At 48.9% G+C, this 19,808-nt stretch overlaps 1 protein-coding gene across 1 annotated transcript; it reads right to left on the reverse strand.

The window, feature by feature from the left end:
- Positions 1–3,942: 3,942 nt before the first annotated feature.
- On the reverse strand, positions 3,943–18,992 carry DELE1 (DAP3 binding cell death enhancer 1). Its single transcript, XM_055332810.1, has 13 exons — positions 18,852–18,992; positions 18,166–18,280; positions 17,951–18,074; positions 15,753–15,900; positions 14,435–14,596; positions 14,098–14,186; positions 13,900–13,996; positions 10,218–10,360; positions 9,214–9,372; positions 9,027–9,119; positions 6,283–6,448; positions 5,530–5,769; positions 3,943–4,543 (listed from the first exon to the last, which is right to left on the reverse strand). Exons 1-12 carry the CDS (start codon positions 18,880–18,882, stop codon positions 5,531–5,533), a joined length of 1,566 nt encoding a protein of 521 aa, XP_055188785.1. The 5' UTR covers positions 18,883–18,992; the 3' UTR covers positions 3,943–4,543; position 5,530.
- Positions 18,993–19,808: the final 816 nt, after the last annotated feature.

Here is a 19,808-nt window from a genome sequence, read left to right on the forward strand (position 1 = left end):
CCAACGTGGCACCATTATCCTGTTATTCTATATCTGGCACCATTATCCTGTTATTCTATATCACAGATGAGGAAAACGAGGCTCCCCAAAGTTAAGTGATTAAAGAGCAGAGTCTCTGGGTCTCTGATCACCTCACTTCAAGCCCAAGTAATCTCCTTACAAGGTCAGTGATTTTTAAGCTCTTGGGTTCCCCAAGTCAATGAGAGAAGCCAGGGGAGACTAAGCAGGCAGGGTCTCCACACTGACCAGCCAGGTGACTGGCACAAAGCCACACCTGATGCATACCTACTTGAATGCATGAATGAATGAATAAATGGATAAATCAATGCTTCGGTGTCCCTTTGTACCTGTATTGGAGCTCTAGGTAAGATGTCACTATAAAGAAAGAAAAAAAAAGTTTCCATTATATGAAATCAAAGTCTGAGTAGATTAGAACTAGAGCAGACAATGTTGACTGCCAGTCCACCCCACCCCCTGCCCCAACTACTAGTGGATGTTTGATGCCAAGCTGGTGTTGGGAGGGTGGAGAGAAGGGACAGGGGAACAGGCAACTTAAGAAATTAATTTTTAAATTAATGTTAATTAATTAAAAAGAAACCTGGAACCATGGCTATCACCTGGATCATTGGATACCCTAGATCATTGCTTCACTGTAGTACAGAAGTCCTTACTGTGTAGTCCTTAGACCTTGTGATTAGTAGGCAAAACCTTGTGTATGGGCATTTTTTCTAGACAGGAGATACGAAGTCCTTATTAGATTCTCTAAGGAATATGTTAACCTATAAAAAGTTATGCTGTTCTGGTCTCAGTCACGGCCTCAACCTCTACAAACATAGACAATTTTATTATTTTTTTCTACAGATTTTATTTATTTATTCTGAGAGAGAGAGAGAGAGAGAGAGAGAGAGAGAAAGGCAGGGACACAGGCAGAGGGAGAAGCAGGCTCCATGCCGGGAGCCTGACGCAGGACTCGATCCTGGGACTCCAGAATCACACCCTGGGCCAAAGGCAGGCGCTGAACCACTGAGCCACCCAGGGATCCCTCCCCCCCACCCTTTTTTTACAATTTTAATCATAAAGAGCCAGAACATATTATCACCAAGGAAAAGGCAAGATTTGAAAAGACTGACTTGGACAAAGCCACATGGCAGGTTTGTGGAAGAGCTAGGATCTGGATCTGGAGTCTATATCATGTTCATTTTTTTTTAATGTTCTTTTTAATATACCAATAGTTCCTAACCTGGGATCCATGGCTGGGCTCCAAGATCCATGAATTGGCCAAACTGCATGCAAAATTAGAAGGATGTACACTTTCTTATGAGGAGTCAATGTTCTCACCACATTTTCAAAGGGGTCTATGAGCTAAATAAGATGAAGGCCCACTGCAATCCTCTCTGTGGGTCCTTGGTTCTGCCTTCCCTGTGGACCCTGGACAACTGATGGGTACAGCTGTTCCTGTTCTGAGGCAACAGACGTCCGGTCGGAGTGGGGATGTAGACACTCGAGGTGAGTGCTCTCAACATGCACCATGCAACCACCTCCTAACATGGGGACACTTAGCTCTTTTCCCAGTAGCAGGCGGGGAGTGACACAGGGTGCATGGTGACAGGTGAGCATGCTGAACAGGAAGGTTACAGAAACTTCTTCGCATCAGCCAAGATGTCAAAGCTGAGACTTCAGACATGCTCAGAACGGTTTTCAACCAAGATGGGCTCTGTCCCCTGGGAGATTGAGGGGGCAGGCAAGTCAGCCAACATGCAGTTAAGTGTCGTCTCAATTTGGAAAGCGCAGAGGGACATTTTTTATCAATAGTCAGCCGTTCTCCAGCACCGGGAGTGTAGTGCTTACTTGGAGCCTGGGGGCAGCTCTGAGATTGGCAGGCAGCCTCCTTGTCTGTCACCCAACGTCAGCTTGGCAGCTCACTGACCCTACCTCTCCTCTGGCTGAACAAGCATGAGATGGCAACCACTACCCATGGGACTCTGTAGAGAACCAAATCCCCAAAGGTAGACAGAAGAGGAAGAGAGTTGTTTTAGCACGGGCTCGGCCTGGCACCTAGTATGCACCTAGAAAATAGGTCAATTCTTTCCAGTTCCTACTAAGCATGGAGTACAATGTATGGGTGGGGGAAGGAGGGAGGCATGATCAGAAACATTCATTCAACAAACCTCTTTGTATTTATTGAGTGATTACTATGTGTCAGAAATAGCACTAGAAATAGCAGTAGGTAGATTAGATCCAGAATAGATACAGAATCTTTCATGCAACAAATATTTAAAGCACCTACCCTGTGCTAGCTAGACTTGGTGCTGTCAGGTGGAGAGGGGGCAATGCATAAAATCACTCATTCTTTGAATAAATATTTACTGAACATAGTTACTAAGTACCCTACACTGTGTTAGCACTGAAGATACAATGATGAATCAAACAGCCTTGTTCTGACTGCAGAATCAGGACTCCTTAGAAACAGTATCTCTGGATAACGCAACTGAGGCAGCAGAGAACTGCACAAAAGTCTCCCTGCTGAGGGTATGAGGTCCCCAGGCTTGGGTCCCGCAATATCCTAACCCATGCTGGCCCTCCTGGCAGGGGCCACTTTCCTGCCCTCCCCCTCCTGTTCCCTTTCAGGGCACTGGCAGTGAGTCATTAATAATGGAATTTTAATGGCAAAAGCACAGCAGGGCCTGGGTATGTGGATGGAGCCCATCCCCTGGGGGCTGTGTGGCAACCGCAGTGACTGAACAGCCAAGGATTTTTGGGCCCCTGACAACATCTCTCTCATGACTCTCCTTTTTTTCCTGTCTACAAGGAGAGCTTAAAAATATCCTACCTCCACGTTTGGCACCCCAAATTGAATCAGTACTTAACTTGTAATGACTGAGAAGCATGGAGGGCTGCATCTGGTCATCAACACAGGACACCCCCTGTCCTGGAGCTGTCTGAACTGCTCCTTGCTCCCCAGAAGGAATCAGTAACCAAAATGATAATAGGAAAGAATGAGTCTGGAGAGTCGGGCTCTGCAAGAGGGCAGAAAATGCCATTTTACAGAAGGTGCTCCAGGAAGACTGATCAGCAGTCTGCATGGAGCTGAGCTCTGTGCTCAGCTCAGACTGGTAAACATTGGGTTAACCAAGTTCTTTACTGCAAGACTTCTTTGAACCTTAAAGATGCTGATGTACATTGTGAATCTATAAAAAAGGGATGTCTGGTACAGCGTTTCCCAAACTTATTTAACCACAGATTTTTTTTTTTCCTCAGAGAGATTAGTGCATTGTACAGCTTAAAAACCTGAGCTCTAACCAATGTGTGTATGGAGCCCCTACCTGCTAAGTGCTGAGGATACCAGAATACAAAGACAACAAGGTCTCAGATCCCAAGGCGTCATCTGTGGGAGGCAGCTGCATGAGGTGACCAGCATGAAGGTGGGGAGGCCAGTGTGCAGGGCAGCCTGGGAAGGGAGCAGCAGTCAGGGAAGGCACTGGAGCTGGAGGAAGCCAGTGGTGAGAGGAAGATGCTGGAAAAGTATGGCAGGACCCATCAGAGATTGGGGAGGTGGAGAGGTGGGCAGCAGAGAGGAAACAACCCTCTCCTGCCCAATTCCTCCCACCTTTCAACTAGCCAAGCTAGGTGGTCTTTCCCATTTGAACAGTTACTAGAGGATCTGGTCCTCAGTCCCTCCCCCACCCCCACCCCTTCAACCACATCTATGCTATTGAACTTGGGCTAACATCCAGAAGCCAGGGAACAGCTATGCACAAATTCAGTAATTGGAGTCATTAGCGTGGACTCAGAAATCATTTTTTCCTAAGTCTCTCTCTTGGAGAAGCTTTTAAGATCCTTCAAATTAGTTAATGGAGAGTTTAGAAATGAGGCTGGAGCCTCAGCTTTCAGTTCCCCCTGCCCAGCCCCAGCTCTCCCCAACACACTCAAGGGCAACAGTGATGAGATAATCCGATATCTATTTTATTAAACTCCCATCCATTTCTAGCATACTCTTTATACTCTTTACAAACAAGGATCTCAAAATCTACACTTTCCTGCTCCAAGCCTCCAGGTGTTCAGTCTCCGTTTCCTTCCTCACATTGGCAGGATGACAGTAACACTTCTATGTAAAGCCACTGTGTGAAATCGTGCAAGGGAGCCCCTGGGCCAGGAATCAGAGGGTCTGGGTCTTCTCCTGGCCTGATGACTCATAAAGCCATGTAACCGTGGCACCACTCTGCCTCCCCAGGCTGAAGTGAGGGCCAAGGTCCTTTCTGCAGTGAAAGGCTCCGTGTGAGCTCAGTAGGGTAGGAGGGCAGACACCAACACCTTTGGTCTATAGCTGAGAAAACAATGCAGCAGGTCGGGTCACTGTTTCAAGGTGACATGGCCAGGACCTGGGTCTTCACATACTTTCTTCTTCTTTACTGTACTGGGGCAGGCGCTTGAGGTTCTTTAGGGAGTTGAGTAGGTAACTGGCCTCTGCTTTGGGATTCAAGTTGTGGTATCTCTCTCTCTGAGAACCCACAGACTCCCTTCCTCAGGGCTGAAGTGAGGAGGTCTGAAAAAGTCAAGCACACACATCAAGCAAGTAGGCAAGAAACTCGTTCCTTTCAGATTAAAGGTGAAACAGGAGACGGTCCTGAATCCATGGGGGACGAACAAAAGCAGATGTTGGGACTCATCTTGACAATGGCAAGTGTTCCCTAAGTTTTAACCATTCATGGAACTACTCTTGCAGTTTGTGCCACCTCTCTGGATCTGTCTCCCCTTTATCCAATTTCACAAGGCTTTTCTTTGAATGGATTATTTTTAATATCTGTCAAACTACTATGTGCTAGTCACATTTTGCATTGTATATTAAATATCCAACGACTAAGATAGAAAATATTAATTAGGGGTGTGTGGGTGGCTCAGTCGGTTGAGTGTCTGCCTTCGGCTCGTCATGATCCTGGGGTCCTAGGATCGAGCCCCATGTAGGGCTCTCTGCTCAGTGGGGAGTCTGCTTCTCTTTCTCCCTCTGTTACTCCTCCCCTTGCTTGTGCTCTCTTGCTCACTCTCTCAAATAAATGAGTAAAATTAAAAAAAAAAAAAAAGAAAGTATTAATTGGTGTAGCTAAAATCCTCTTGTGAACCACCAGGGCACACACGTCAGTTGGTGGCAAAAACTGAAGTAGTCTGAGCCTGAGGAAACTGAGACATGGGAGGGAATAGGTAAGGGGTTTACTCAAGGTCATAGGCCAAGGTGAGGACCAGGGTCTCTGGACCTTTCAGGAGAGTTTTTCACAGGTCACTGAATGAATCCCTTCTCTGCACAGAACCAGGAATCACTGTGAATGTTTCCACTGCTCATCTGGGAGGCGACCAATTGGGGGAAAGGTCAAAGTCATTTATTAGCCATGCACTTGAGAACCTCAGTGTCCACTGGCATTTCCACCTTGGAAAGGGTCACTGACACCTATTTTTGTTACCATCCACCCTCTCCACTCTCCCCCTTACCCCCAAACACCAGTGGGAGAAGCACCAGTGACCCATGTCCGACCTCACCTTAGCCAAAACCAAGGCTGACGAGACTCCTTTCCAAGGGGTAGTTGTGTTGGGGGAGGGCCCTCCTGGGGGCCCCAGGGCTGGCTCCAAGATGCCCACTTTTCCAGTGGAGGCCAAGGTTCCCTGTGCTCGAGGCGTGTGGGAGGCGAGAGGCTCCTGCCAGTAACGTATTGAGGCTGAGGAGGGAGGGGCTGGAGAAGGACTTCAATCCTGTAACTGCCGGGTCGCTGGGCCCCAGGGCTGTGAGAAGAAGCAAGAGCAACTCTGACACACAGTGTTGGTTCCTACTTTGGAGCAAGTACTTCCTAAAGGACCTAGCTGCCTCTGGAATTGTCAATCCAGGCCAGCCCAACCAACTCATGAGTGAGCAGGGCTTGTAGAGCCCTCAGAGGGCAACTCAGGGCAAGGAGGCAGTCTTGTGATACTGTCTCTCCCGAAAAATCATCAGAGTAGCTACCACTTCTTCAATACCTGCTGGGTGCCCGGTTGGGTTGTGCTAAGCCCTCAAGAGTCCTCTCAATTAATCCTTACCTCTGAATAAGGCACCAGGACCACCTTCACTTTCAGAAGTGAAGAACCTAAGACATGGAGTCCAAGCTCAGAGGCAGAGGGGTTAAAACTCAGGTGCATCTGACTAAAAAAAGTGTGCTCTTCCCCATCATGGAGGCAGGAAATGCCAAGTGGACCAAGGGCTACTGCCACCCCTTTCTCCATCGCATGGCACTCTGCTCAGGGGAGGGAAGCCACACGTACCTTTAGTGGCTGCCTCCGTGGAGAAGAGGGTCTGCAACCTCTCGCGGGCAGGTTCATTGCCCAGGGCCGCTGACTGCTGGTAACATCTCACGGCCTCTCCCAGATTCCTCTGCACACCAAGGCCCTTCTCATAGCAAATCCCCAAGTGGTACCTGCTCTGGGAGTCCTAAAGGGGAAGTGACAGACAGACAGGCACACAGGCAGGGGTGAAGAACTGAAATGCTAAGGTGGGAGGATGGTGGCACAGTCAGGCATGCCGGGCTTCATACGGCAGGTTCAAGGCCCAGCTCTGACCCTCCCTGTCCCAAAGGAGCTCAAGGACGAAAAGCCAGAGGCCCACATTTTCCCAACACAGACGAGACGGAGATCCTTCTGCCCAGGGAGATTCGAGCCAGAGCTGCCCAGGCAGCTTCTGTCACTGAGGCCGGCACTGAAGGCAAGCATAAGTGAGGGCCACAGGGAGCAACCAGCCTACCTATGGGGAACCTGGGGGTCAGGCTCCTACTTAAGGTGGAAGAGTCCCAGGGTCAAGAGCAGAGGCTCGGCTTCCCAAAGGCATGCCCTGCATGCTTTTCTGAATCTCTGCTGAGTCGCTGCTGCAACACATACGTTACAGAGAATGTTCCTCCTTTGGAAGTTTAAAAGGCTCTAGATCCTCTCTCCTCTGAGAACGAGAAGCCAGTAGCAGGGAGGGCTTCGGAGCACAACCTGGAGAGCCAGCCAGCCTGGGTTCCAATTGTGGCTCTACCACCTGCTGTGGTGGAACCTCAGACATTATTATTCTATGCCTCCATGCCTTGGTTTCCTCATCCATAAAGTGGGAAATAATAATAGTACCTACCTTACTGCATTATTATGAGAATTACATGTTAATACATGTAATGTGCTTAGATTATTGAAAAGTGCTTAGATTATTGTGATTAGGGGGATGCCTGGTCCCTCAACCACTAACTCAGTGGTTGAGCATCTGCCTTTGGCTCAGGACATGATCCTAGAGTCCCAGGATCGAGTCCCACATCAGGCTCCCTGCATGGAGCCTGCTTCTCCCTCTGCCTGTGTCTCTGCCTCTATCTCTCATGAATAAATAAAATCGTAAAAAAAATTACTGTGATTATTTTCACACCTTCAGTTGCCCACATCATTAATCTCTCCCTCTTTGGTGGAATAGTATCATTATATTGAAGCCCCCAAGTTTAAATTTTATTTATTTTAAGATTTTACTTATTTATTCTTGAGACAACCACTGAGCCACCCAGGTGCCCCTCAAGCCCCCAAGTTTAAAAAAGCAAAATACTCTGTTGATTCCCAACCATGATCCCATTTCTCTTCTACCTTCTAGCATCAAAGTTCTGGACAGAGTTTCTGTAACAGGCATGCCTAAGTCTACATAATAAATATGGTGGACTCATGGCCATAGAACAGCTTAGCATATAGTACTGAATACTCCTCTAAGGCCAAAACACCCACCCTGCAACACTGCTCAGTACAAACCTACAAAGACACAACTCCTATTAGAATGGGTGTGAGGACTGTGCCCAACACAGCATTACTTAGCATCCCTTTGTGCACTTCTCCTTCTAGCATGCTGGGTGACTAAAGCAGGCCAAAGTGCCCCCAGGCTTGTCCAGCACACAAAGAAGGCAAAGCACCTTCAGCCTGAGGAAGGCTCTGGGGATCTATCAAGGAAGGCAGGCATAGAGGCAGTACTGGCCAGTGACACTGGTCCCCTTCAGATGGCAATGACAGATAACAGAGTAAAAATAAGAAGTATTCTGATGCCCAAGAGTACACTGCAGCTATCATTGTGTTGGCCAGAAAACAGAGAACAGCAGCAGCCCCTATGAAGGGCAATTCTAGTACATGCACATGGTTTGCTTTCATCCAGTACTTCTAGTCCTTCCAGATGGAACAGCAAAAAACAAAAAACAAAACAAAACAAAACAAAAAAACAAACAAACCCAAAAAACAAAAAAATCACAGTCAAGGACACTTGAGGAATATAGCAAACCAGAGACGTCTTTGGTGATTCACACTGGGGTAAAGTTCTGAGATGTCCTGCATTAAAGACACCTGTGTAACTCAGTATTTTCCTAACCCCTCTGGACATGTTTTTCCTGCTATTACTTATAAACACTCCATGAAACTAATACAGTGGAGAACAGACTCTGGGTCTTGCAGGCTGGATGCCAATGCCCCCAGACATCTACCCCACCCCCTAAAACTGCTCAGCATCTTCCAATTTCCCTGAATTGCACCACTCATGATGATGTACCTGCCCTGTGCACAGCTTACCAAGTGCTTGCACATTGTGACCTCAGATTTTGATCCTCACAACCGCCACCCTGTGAGGCAGTAGGCAAGCGAGGCATTCAGGACTACCCTGATTTTTGAGATAAGGAAAACAGGGAAACAAGATGCTACCAGCCAGGAGTGTGCTGGTAAATGTAACGACTGGCTTTCCAGGGAAATGAGCCCGGCTTTGTAGCATTTAGTAATTTCTGCCATGCAAACACTGCTCCCATAAACTGATTTTAAGCCACCAACCCCTCTTTGCAGACTGGTGTAAGCCAGCTCCACCACACCCACTAGACCTGCCCAGGGGTCACACAGTAAGTCAGTGACAGTTAAGACTCGAAGCTGGCCCAGTGTTCCTCCTGTGCACAGTGGAGCTTGGCACCAGTTCCCAAATCCCCTCCTTCATCAGACTCGCTCCCCAACAAGCCCCGATGCTGGAGAGCGCATACCCCATTGTTGGCTGCAAGCCAAAAGTATTTCACAGCTCTCTGCTCATCCAGGTGTGGCTCCTTGGTGAAAAGCACGCCGAGGAAGGCTTGAGCCTGTGGGTAAGTCGAGAAAGGAGAAAGGTTATCTTGGTCACTCCAGGCCTTACATGCTCCAAGGGCTCAGGAGAGACCCCCCTCAGGCACTCACCTCTCTCAAGCCTGAGTCTGCAGCCTGCTTCAGCATAGATACTGCACTCTGCTGCTCAGGACCCCACTCGGAGGCTGGGCCTTGCAGCAGGCACCTGGCATAGCGGTACTGAGCCAGGCTGTGGCCCTGGCTGGCAGCCAGCTGGTAAGAAAGGACTGCCTGGGATAAAAGGAGGGACACCCAGTCAACTGGTACCTCTGCAAGCCAGCTTTCCCTCTGAGTGAAATTTGTAAAAACTGTTCTAATTAAATAGTACATAATCAATACAGATTAGTCAGAAAATACAGATAAGCCAAAATTTCAAAATACAGATAAACTGAAAATAGAAACACAAAATCCCAAGAAATTCTGCCTCCTAAAGATCATTCTCTGTTCACCTTTTCATTTACAGCTTTGCAAATTTCTTCCCACATACACAGGTATTTATACATACACACATACACTCACATACACACACACACACACACACACACACATATATAATGTGAGTATAGGGAGAAAGAAACAGAGTGAGAGAACAACAGTCACAATTTTCTAACCAATTTTTTCACTTAACAATATACCAGGAATGTCTTTCCCTGCCAGTAAATATAGATCTACGGCCTCATTTTTAAGGCCCACATAGATATTATTAACCAATTCACAACTGAAGGAACTTCAAATTGTTTTCCTTTTTTTCTTTTGCCATCGTATACAATTCTAAGAAATACATTCTTGTTTATAACATCTTTGTGTACTCATCCTACTTTTTTAGGATGAATTAATCCATTCATCAACATAAGATTCTAGGTCCTAAGGATATGGCTGCAAAGAAAAAAGACAAAGTCTGTGGCCTCCTTTTGAATCTAGTTTCCTAGAAGTTAGGAGCTTGTTATTTTTCTCTCATGGCTGAGAGAGAGAAGCTGAACTCCCTCCAAGGTGGGCCCACTGCTCATTTCTGGAGGTCAGCTCTGGGCAGTGCAGCTCCAGGGGGCAGGTCTGGGGCCAGGGAGAAGGTGCAGTACCTTGCCGAGGTTCCTGGGGGTGCCCCTGCCATGCTCGTGACACAAGCCCACGTTGTACTGTGCTTTGCTGTAGCCATGGTCTGCTGCTTTCTGGAAGTAAGAAAAGGCTGCCGTGTAGTCCCCACTCCTCATGTTCTCTGTCCCTGCAGAAAGCACAGGGCAGAAACCCAGCTTCTTCCGTGAACTTCCCCACATCCTTGGCCACATACTCACAGGCTGCTTCCTTGCTTTTTGGAGCTAGACACTTTGCATGTTTCCATCCTCCCAATATTTCACTGGTTTGCCAGAGACAGCAGTGGGCTCTGCCCTCCTATACAACATCTTCCTCTTGGTGACAGCATCCCAATTTCCCTCTGGCAGCAGCCCTTCCCCACCATCCCATGTTGGCAATCAATGTGCTGGGCTCTTCCCAACCACTAAGTCCCTCTCTCAGAAATCTGAATCTCAGTCTGTTTGAGGCATGAGAAAAAACAGCTTTTGCAGGTTTATTCTGACAGCAGCACTCTGAAGACCCTGTCCCTAAGTTACTACACCCAGGGATCCCTGGGTGGCGTAGAGGTTTGGCGCCTGCCTTTGGCCCAGGGCGCGATCCTGGAGACCCGAGATCGAGTCCCACGTCGGGCTCCAGGTGCATGGGGCCTGCTTCTCCCTCTGCCTGTGTCTCTGCCTCTCTCTCTGTGTGTGACTATCATAAATAAATTAAAAAAAAAAAAAGTTACTACCCCCAGGATCCCAGGAACTTCCCTGACTTCTGTCCTTTCCGAGACTTGGGATGTCAATAGATCCCAATGGAGTCCTTCTGTGCCTAAGTTAGCCAGACTGGGGGGAGGGGAGGCGTCTGGGTGGCTCAGCCCATTAAGTGTCTGCCTTAGGCTCAGGTCATGATCCTGGGACTGAGCTCCCTCCTCAGCTGGAACTCTGCTTCTCCCTCTGCCTCTCACCTGACTCATGGTCTCTCTCTGTCTCTCAAATAAATAAGATCTTTAAAAAAAAAAAAAAAAAAAAAAAGCTAGCCAGAGTGGGTTTAGGCTGCCTGTAACCAACTAAATACAACTGGTAACAACTGATACTGTTAATCCTGCTTTAGGAGGAAATCGTGAGAGAGAATGTGAGACAACTGTGACCTGAACTTAGGTGTGTCTGACAGCAAAGCCCATGTTCATTTTATCATCCAAACGATCAAGCAGACAAAAAAACAGGGAAGGGGCTGGGCACAGCTGAGTCCCAATTCAAACCTTTGCTCAAGCTGTCTCTCCTGCCCAGGGTATCTTTCTGCCTCCACTATCAGGCCTTCCCAGCCTATTTCACCTCTGGAACCTTCAGACCACACTCAGACTTTATACATTCTCTTGGCATTTACTTAATATACAAGCCTTTTTCTATGAACTAAACTGTTTCCAGAGTACAAGCCTTGTCTCCTCAATTAGACTGCAAAATCCTGGAGGCAGAAGCAGAAAAAGAATGTAGAAGAAATAACTTTGCATAGGGTGAAAGCTCTATACAAATGCAAAATATGATTATGGCTTATGCTCCCTTTGTGTTCAGCCACACTGCTTAGCATTGCTGAATAAATGAATATATGAATGAAGGAATGGGCAAGAAAATTCTCAGAAGAGACTGTCTGCCCATCAAAATCACAAAAAGCTAATGAGGCAGAAGCCAGGTTCCATTCAGCCCATAGTGAATTAGTCACCTCCCTGCTGCCTGAAAATTCACTGTCCAGGATTCAGAAAGAGCCCTCTGTCCTTGAGAAGACCCAAGAGGACGAAGGAACCCACCCTGTCCCCATTCCCCAGCCGGGCTCCCTCATCCATCTCTCTTCTCTGTCTCCTCTGCCTCGAACCTAAACCAGGTCACCATGAGGCTTTACTATGCTATCAGTAACAGCTCCAACCCAGTCTCCCCCCCCCCCCCGTTTCCTCTGGCATCCATACAACTGCCAGAGAAATGTGAAAAAGTAACTCAGATCATGTAACAGCCCCCCCGCTCCAGTGTAAAACCCTCCACTGACTTATCTCACCTAGGAAATCCATTCCTCCTTGGCTCAGAAGGCTTTGCCTGATCTGGCCCCTCCCTGCTTCTCTGACTTCTTTTTCTAATATTCTGGTCATCTCTAAGCTCCAGCCACACTCACCTTTCTTTTGTTCCTTTAACAAGCAAAACTGAATCCTGCCTCAGGACCTTTGTACTTGCTGTTCCCGCTGTTTGGAAAGCTCTTTCTCTAGATGGAAACAAGACTGGCTTGGTGTGTCAGTCAAGTCTTAGCACAAAGTTCTTCCCATCAGTAAGGACTTCCAAATCCAAAGTCGCTCCTTCCCCAGGTCACAGACACATCCCCTATTGATTTTTCTCTATGACATTTACCACCATCTGAAATTCTCTTTGTATTGTTTTTCTTCCTCTCCCAATTCACCTGTCAGCTCCATGATGGTAAGGATTCTATCTTAGGAATCACTGTATCCCTGACACCTAAAATAGGGCCTAGCAAAAGAAATGAATCCCAGCTTCTCACCCCCTGCCCATTATCTGAGTCACCACGTTAAAAGGCATGGCCCTTAAGCCAAGCCACCGTGCAGAACAAGACAAATGGTGGAGGGGCTCCTGGAGTCTCCGGATGTAAGAGGTTCCTGCTTGTACACTTGGGGGCTTGCTCCAAATCTCAGGAGCCTATTCTTGCCTAAATATGTCAGAAAATTCAAGGTATCCTCCAAGATTTTCTCTTCTCCTTCTTACACAGTGACAGAATTTCCAGGTAAGGGCACCTGGATGGTTCAGCAGTTGAGCATCTGCCTTCAGCTCAGGTCCTGATCCTGGGATCCTGGGATAGAGTCCCACATCGGGCTCCCTGCAGGGAGCCTGCTTCTCCCTCTGCCCGTGTCTCTGCCTCTGTGTGTCTCTCATGAATAAATAAAATCTTAAAAAAAAAAAAAAAAAAAAAAGAATTTCCAGGTAAGGCCATGGTCATTCAGCTAAAGGCTACATTTCCTGGTCTCTGCAAGTAAGTGTGGCCATAAGCCTACATTCTGGACCTTGAGATGGAAGCCAGTTTTAAGAATGGCAGAATCGGGATCCCTGGGTGGCGCAGTGGTTTAGCGCCTGCCTTTGGTCCGGGGCGTGATCCTGGAGACCCAGGATCGAATCCCACGTCGGGCTCCCGGTGCATGGAGCCTGCTTCTCCCTCTGCCTATGTCTCTGCCTCTCTCTCTCTCTCTCTCTGTGTGTGACTATCATAAATAAAAAGATAATAATAATAAAAATAAAAAACTTAAAAAAAAAAAAAGAATGGCAGAATCATGAGGATGGGTCCCCTGACACACTGTGCCACCATGCCACCACTTGGTTTACCTACCTGGGAGAAAATAAACTCTCTCTTGTTTATTTTTATTTTTTTTTATTTTTTTATTTTTTTTTTTAACTTATGATAGTCACAGAGAGAGAGAGAGAGGCAGAGACACAGGCAGAGGGAGAAGCAGGCTCCATGCACGGGAGCCCGACGTGGGATTCGATCCCGGGTCTCCAGGATCGCGCCCCGGGCCAAAGGCAGGCGCCAAACCACTGCGCCACCCAGGGATCCCTACTCTCTCTTGTTTAAACTACTCCCTACCCTAATTCTGTTTGACTAGCCCCATACCCCTTCCACTTTTCCTATCTGCCTGCCTTGAGGCAGGGTCCACCCAGTTACCCAGGAAGTTGAAAGCAATGGAAACAGTGAGCTGGAAGAGCTGCTGAATGGAAGTCACAGCCTCCTCAAGGGAAACAGTTTTTGATTTATCTTGTTCCTGAGGAAGAAATATAAAGATTCATCATGGGACTGTTCATTGGAACTGCCACCTGCCCAGGGGAATATTATGAGGATCCGGAGGCCAAATCTGAACAATACCTGCTTTTCTCCAGTGGGCTGAGGCTGGGCTGGCTTTTCCCTGGATCTGAAGCTACTACTGGTGTGCAGGAAGCTGAGATCACTGGGATCTGCAAGGAAAATGGGTGACACCCAGTCAGGGCAAGGAGAAAGAATGTGGTTTCTCCTTTTCTCCCACCATCCCAGTCTCGCCAGCCCCTCCAGCAGCACCACTACCAGGAAACAAAATCATTCCTCAGAAAGCAGGGGCCCTGCAAGAATGACAATTCCCTTATCCAGAATACATAGCAACAAATGTCCATCTGTCCAATTACCCACCCCCTCTACCTTTGGCTGATTCTAGAAGGTAGAAACATACCTTCCTCAATGGGATCCTGAAGACTGGATGCCCTCAGAGAGCTGTGTGAAGAGAGGTTCTCGGGCTGAGTGGAGGGTTCTTCCTGGCCCAGCCTGGGTTCCCTGAGACCAGTATGCCTGGGAGCTGGGCCAGCAGGGCTGGGGAGGATGTGCCTCCGAAGTGCTGGAAAGACCCAGTAAGAGCAATCACATCAGAAGAGGGATCAGCTCGGTCTTTTCAGGCTTTACTGAGTGTTCCCTGAGATTTGGGGGAAGACTGTGGACTCTCCTGACACCTCCTTCACACACCTCCACCCCCCTTCTCCATTTCCTTTGCCACTTCCCTCTGTAGGGGTCAAGAGGGGCCCACACTTATGTGGATCTCCTGCCTGAAGGTATAAATCATTCCTCTGCCTGAATTCTTCCAATGGTAAGGAGGCATCTATCTTCTTCATTATTATAGCCCCAGTACCTGGCACTTTGTTTGATGATAGTATCAATCATGATTATAATCTTAAGAACAGGGATGCCTGGGTGGCTCGATGGTTGAGCGTCTGCCTTTGGCTCAGGGTGTGGTCCTGGAGTCCCGGGATCAAGTCCCACATCAGGCTCCTCATACGGAGCTTGCTTCTCCTTCCTCCCTGTGCCTCTCTCTCTGCCTCTGTGTCTCTCACAAATAAATAAATAAAATATTTAAAAAATAATAATAATAATCATAAGAACAAGAACTGAAACTAAGATGTACTGGGTACTTACTATGTGCCAGGCACTATTCTAACTTTTTGGCATGTATTAACTCCTTTACTTCTCCCCAAAACCTATGAGGTAGGTTTTATTATTATCCCATTTTATAGATGATGAAACTGAGGCACAATTAAGTTAAAAGTGACTTGTTCATGGACACAAGACTAGTATGCAACAGCTTTGGGGCTTGAACCCTGACACTAATTCTAGGGACTTAACCACTAGGCAGCACTGCCTGGGTACCATGGTACATAATAGCTATTCAATGAAGATTCATTTATTAATGAATGACTAGCCAGAGAATGCCCCAACTGGCTGAGTGGTAAGCAGGAAGCCACACCCAGGATCTAAAGTGGCCTGGATCCCTGCGGGGCTCCCTCCATGGGAGGTGAGGGGAGGACATGGGAGGACACTGAAGGGCAGGTGTGGCCCACACCCTGGGTGGATAGAACTTCCTCACATTCTCCTTCCTCTGACTTCAGATAGGAAAGGCAAGGAGCTGCTGATGGCTCTTTTCCTGAGGTGTGTCCAGAGATGCTTCCTGGCCCAGAGAAACTCTCAGCCTAGCCCTCCTGTCCCTGGGACTAAGAACTCACAGGAGCACGGATGCCACAAGGGAGACGAAAGGAAATGGTCCAGGGGACTGTGCCAAGAGCCACGCTCCACTTGCTGAGGTCCTGCTGGTAGGGATGACTGGAAGTGGATCTGCCTTGCCAGCTGCAGGGCCAGCACGGCCAGGGTGCCCTGGGAAAGACAGCACGTCAGGGCCCGCCTTTGCACTCATCACCTCCTCCAGCCTCATCCTGCAGCTCACACATCACTTCCTCGAGAAACCTTTCCAGACTCCTGGCTGAGGCCAACTCATACTCTCCCAGTGCCCACACTTCCCCTGTAGAGCCCTGGTCACCCTGGTACTTAAATCATCACCTCAACAATTATTTAGCTAAGGTCTGTCTCTCCTGTTAGTCTCTAAGCACTACGAGGGTAGGAATCATGTCTGCTTTGCTCATCAATGTGTCCCCGGAGCCTAGGAAAATACTAAGATAAAGAACTAATATATACATGCATGTATTTATTAAATGCATAATGAGTTAGTGAATAAATAAAGTCTAAGCAGGCAAGAAATAACGTGCTAAGCTGGGGCTTGGCCACAAATGCAGTGACAGGTTACAGGTCCCCATCAGGTTCAGTCTCTTTCTCTAGCCTGGAGTACAACTCTTCCCTTCCCTCTGCCCAAGCCACCCCACTACAGACACATTCACAGGTACAGACTTGCTGAAGGTGTCTCTTCTCTGACAGGTCTGTGGAAGACCTAAGCTAGCTCCTAGCCCAGTGAGTGCTTTTCTCTGTCCCTTCCTGTACACACCCAATACGTATTTATTACAATAGGCTTTGGGTACGCTGGTAAAGACAAGTTAACAGTCTCTGTCCTCATGCAGTTTACATTTTCACTGAGGGAGAAAGACAAAATTCGAGTACACAGAGAAATAAGCACAATAACTTTATGATAAATGCCAAAAAAGAAACAAACCAGGAGTTTACACAAAGCATAAGAGGGAGGTCTGACAAAATAGGGCATCAAGGAAAGCCTCTCTGTAGGGGTGATGGGTGAGCTGAAGCCAGAAGGAAGGGAAGGTGCCAGCATGTAATAACAGGGACGTGTATCCATGGCAGTGGGGACAGCTTGTACTCAGGACCTTTCACAAAGGCAGTGAGGAACAGCATTAAGACCCCTGGATTCCAGGTCCAGTTTCTAGAAGGACTCTCTGTGGAATTGCTCTAGGGCTCCAATCTTTGACAAATTGGGCAAATGCTCTGCTCTCCAAGGTACGCTATGCCCCTAGTCCACAGCTCCACAGAGAGAAGTGGCCCTGCCATGGAGACTCCAGGCTCCTTTCTGTTGATGACACCAATATACAGATGAGTCAACTGATGCTCAGGGAAGTCAAGTCACCTGTCCAAGTTACATAGCATGGAAGTGATAGGGAAGACATGTGACAGAAGCAGAGGCACATGTGCAGAGCCTGCATGGCAGAGATTCTGCCTTGTTGGACCTAGTGTGCGCTAATGAGCACTGACTTTATAGATCAGGGTCAACAAATATTTTTTTGAGCAACTAATCATGGACCAGGATCTGTCCTGTGCACACCCAAATACTTATTACAACAGGTGCTGGGTACACTGGCAAAGACAAGTTACAGCCTCTGTCCTCATGGAGTTTACATCTTCATTGAGGGAGAAAGAATTTGAGTACACAGAGAAATAAACAATAAGCTGTAGAGCACAGAAGCTAAGAGCATGAGCTCCTGAAGAAATATGGCTTCCCTACTTCATAGCTTATGACCTTAAGCATGTTACCTAAAGTTTCAGAACCTGACTTCCCTTATCTATAAAATGGAGATTATATTTCCCTTCCAAGATATTTCTAAGGATTAAATATGGTAATGCATATATGATATTTGCATTAATACACAAGAAGTTAGCTAATTAGTATTATTCATTGTAAGCTTCATCAAGGCAAAAATCATATCTATCGTATTCTCCACTGTGTCACTAGCACCTAAGAAAAATGCCTGGCTCAGGGGTATTAAAAAAATGTTTATTGGAAAAAGGAGGAATAGGGCAGGGGGATGGGAAGCAGCAATACTTCCCCAAATAGGCTCCAATGCCATGGGTTAATCAAATTTTGAGTGTGGGGACAATGATGCCCTAGCTCTTGTTTCTAGGCTCTATTCCCATGCAGGAACATTCTCATCCACACAGAAGGTCAAGTACAGAGCTAGGGAAGCCTTACCCATGATAGTGCATCCCACAAGGAGTTTGAGGAAACACGGGTAGATATCCACTGGAAAGCATCCTTCCATCCATGGGACCTTGGGCCCCTGTTTGTGCCTGGGCCTGGGCCATGGGGGCCTGCCCTAGATAAAGCAAGAAAGGTTATCAACTTCTATCCCAAGTGAGAGGAGGAGACCAGAGGAAGAGATGGGTGACAGAATGGAAGTATCTGACCTGTCAAAGCTGGTCACAGGGACCAGCAGGTTGGACCAGGCAGTCTGAGACCCATCTGGGTTGGTGGACTTGGGCGTTACCCCTCGGAGGCCAGGTCCCAGCAGTCGGGGAAGAACTGTGTAGAACAACAAAGGTCAATCACCTCGACATACACAGAAATGAGGCAGTTCTTAAACAGGCACATACGTGGGACTCTTGCTTAGTACAGTTTCTGAAGTGCCATCCTGAACCAATAAACCAGGATCACTCAGGGCATATTTTGAAGATGCTCCCCAGGTGTTCTGATGTCCTCCCAGTGCTGACAATTACTGTTACAACAAAATCACCAGACATTCACACACAAACTCCCTCCGTGTTTGAAGCTCCCCGTCCCCAAATCCCGCCCCTTCCCACTGGCCCCGCCTCATCCTTCATAGACGCCGAGCACCAGCTATTTGACTCCTCCCCCTTCCAATAGCCCCGCCCGTCCCCGAGACTCTAAGCTCCACCCTCTTCCCCTGAGCCCCACCCACACCTCGAACTCCCGCGGCCCCTGTCAGGCGGGAGCAGCCCCGCCCCCCCTAGGCCCCGCCTTCCCTCACCTCCAGCCCCGCCTGCTAATGCTTGGGCCGCGTCCTCTGGCCGGGCCTCTTCCTCCCGTTCGAAGTCTCAGCTGCCTAACGACCCGCGGCTCTGGCGCCCCTTACCTCGGCCCAGGAGTCCCGGGAGGCGCCACATGTCGCCAACAGCATAGGGAACTCGCAGTCCGGAGGCCGAGCCCAGACCCCGGCGCGGCGGCTCGACGGGCCGCTGCGGCACCCTCCGCGGGGCCGCGGACTGAGGAAGCGCTCGGCCGGCCAATTAGAAAGGAGAGCGGCCGGAAGGCGCGCGCCGCGCTGCAGGAAGTGGGGGTGCGGGCGTCTTCGGGGCTGGCGAGGAGGTGAACTGCGGCAAGGGCAGGGACGTGGGCCCCACCTCCCCGTGGCCGAGGGGCCGCCCGCCCGGAGGGGAGAGCGCGCGGCGGCGGGAGGTCGCAGGTGGCGAAGCCGGGCCGCGTCAGGAAGGGGACTGCGGGGACGCAGGGCTAGGGCGGCCTCGAAGCAGAGGACGACTTTGCACACGCCGTGGAAACGCGAACGGGGAACCCTGTTCCCCAGCCCCGCCACTGGACCACGAGGCGGTGGAAGCCGGGGCCGGTGGGGGGAGGAGAGGAGCGCGAGCGTCCGACGGGAAGCCGGGAGTCCCAGCCGCCCCGGCCCCGGCCCCGGCCCCGGCCCCGGCCCCGGCCCCGGCCCAGACCGACGACGGGGTGGGGTGAGCGATGGAGAGGCAGCAGCGTTCTGCCTCCGGGCTTCCAGCTCTGGCTCAGCATTGTGTCGCCGCATATGCTCCTCACGACCCCTTCCCCTCTCTGGGCCTCGGCCTGTGCCTTGATAAGGATCTGATGGAAGGATTTCGACTAGTCTTTCCTGCCTTGACAGAAACAACCTGAGTTGCTTTCGAAATACCTAAGAGGAGACTCCCCCCCACCCACACACACACACTGTTAGAGTCCTCATCCTCAGACCCACCCAGTGTTATCTGTGCATTTTGTGTGGAAGAGAAAGGTTCTTCTTTCACCACACTAGAAGCTATAAAATAAAGGAACTCATTCAAATGCAGGA

The sequence above is a fragment of the Nyctereutes procyonoides genome, unplaced genomic scaffold, assembly GCF_905146905.1.
Source record: "Nyctereutes procyonoides isolate TBG_1078 unplaced genomic scaffold, NYPRO_anot_genome, whole genome shotgun sequence".
Taxonomy (NCBI): domain Eukaryota; kingdom Metazoa; phylum Chordata; class Mammalia; order Carnivora; family Canidae; genus Nyctereutes; species Nyctereutes procyonoides.

What these genes read in the sequence shown, in the direction of transcription:
- DELE1 (XM_055332810.1), bottom strand. Translation starts at nt 18,882, where the DNA reads ATGTGGCGCCTCCCGGGACTCCTGGGCCGAG. An exon ending in CCTGTGACCAGCTTTGACAG is followed by an intron (nt 18,075 to 18,165) that starts GTCAGATACTTC and finishes TGCTTTATCTAG; the next exon opens with GGCAGGCCCCCATGGCCCAG. An exon ending in CACGGAGGCAGCCACTAAAG is followed by an intron (nt 5,770 to 6,282) that starts GTACGTGTGGCT and finishes TTCTTCTCACAG; the next exon opens with CCCTGGGGCCCAGCGACCCG.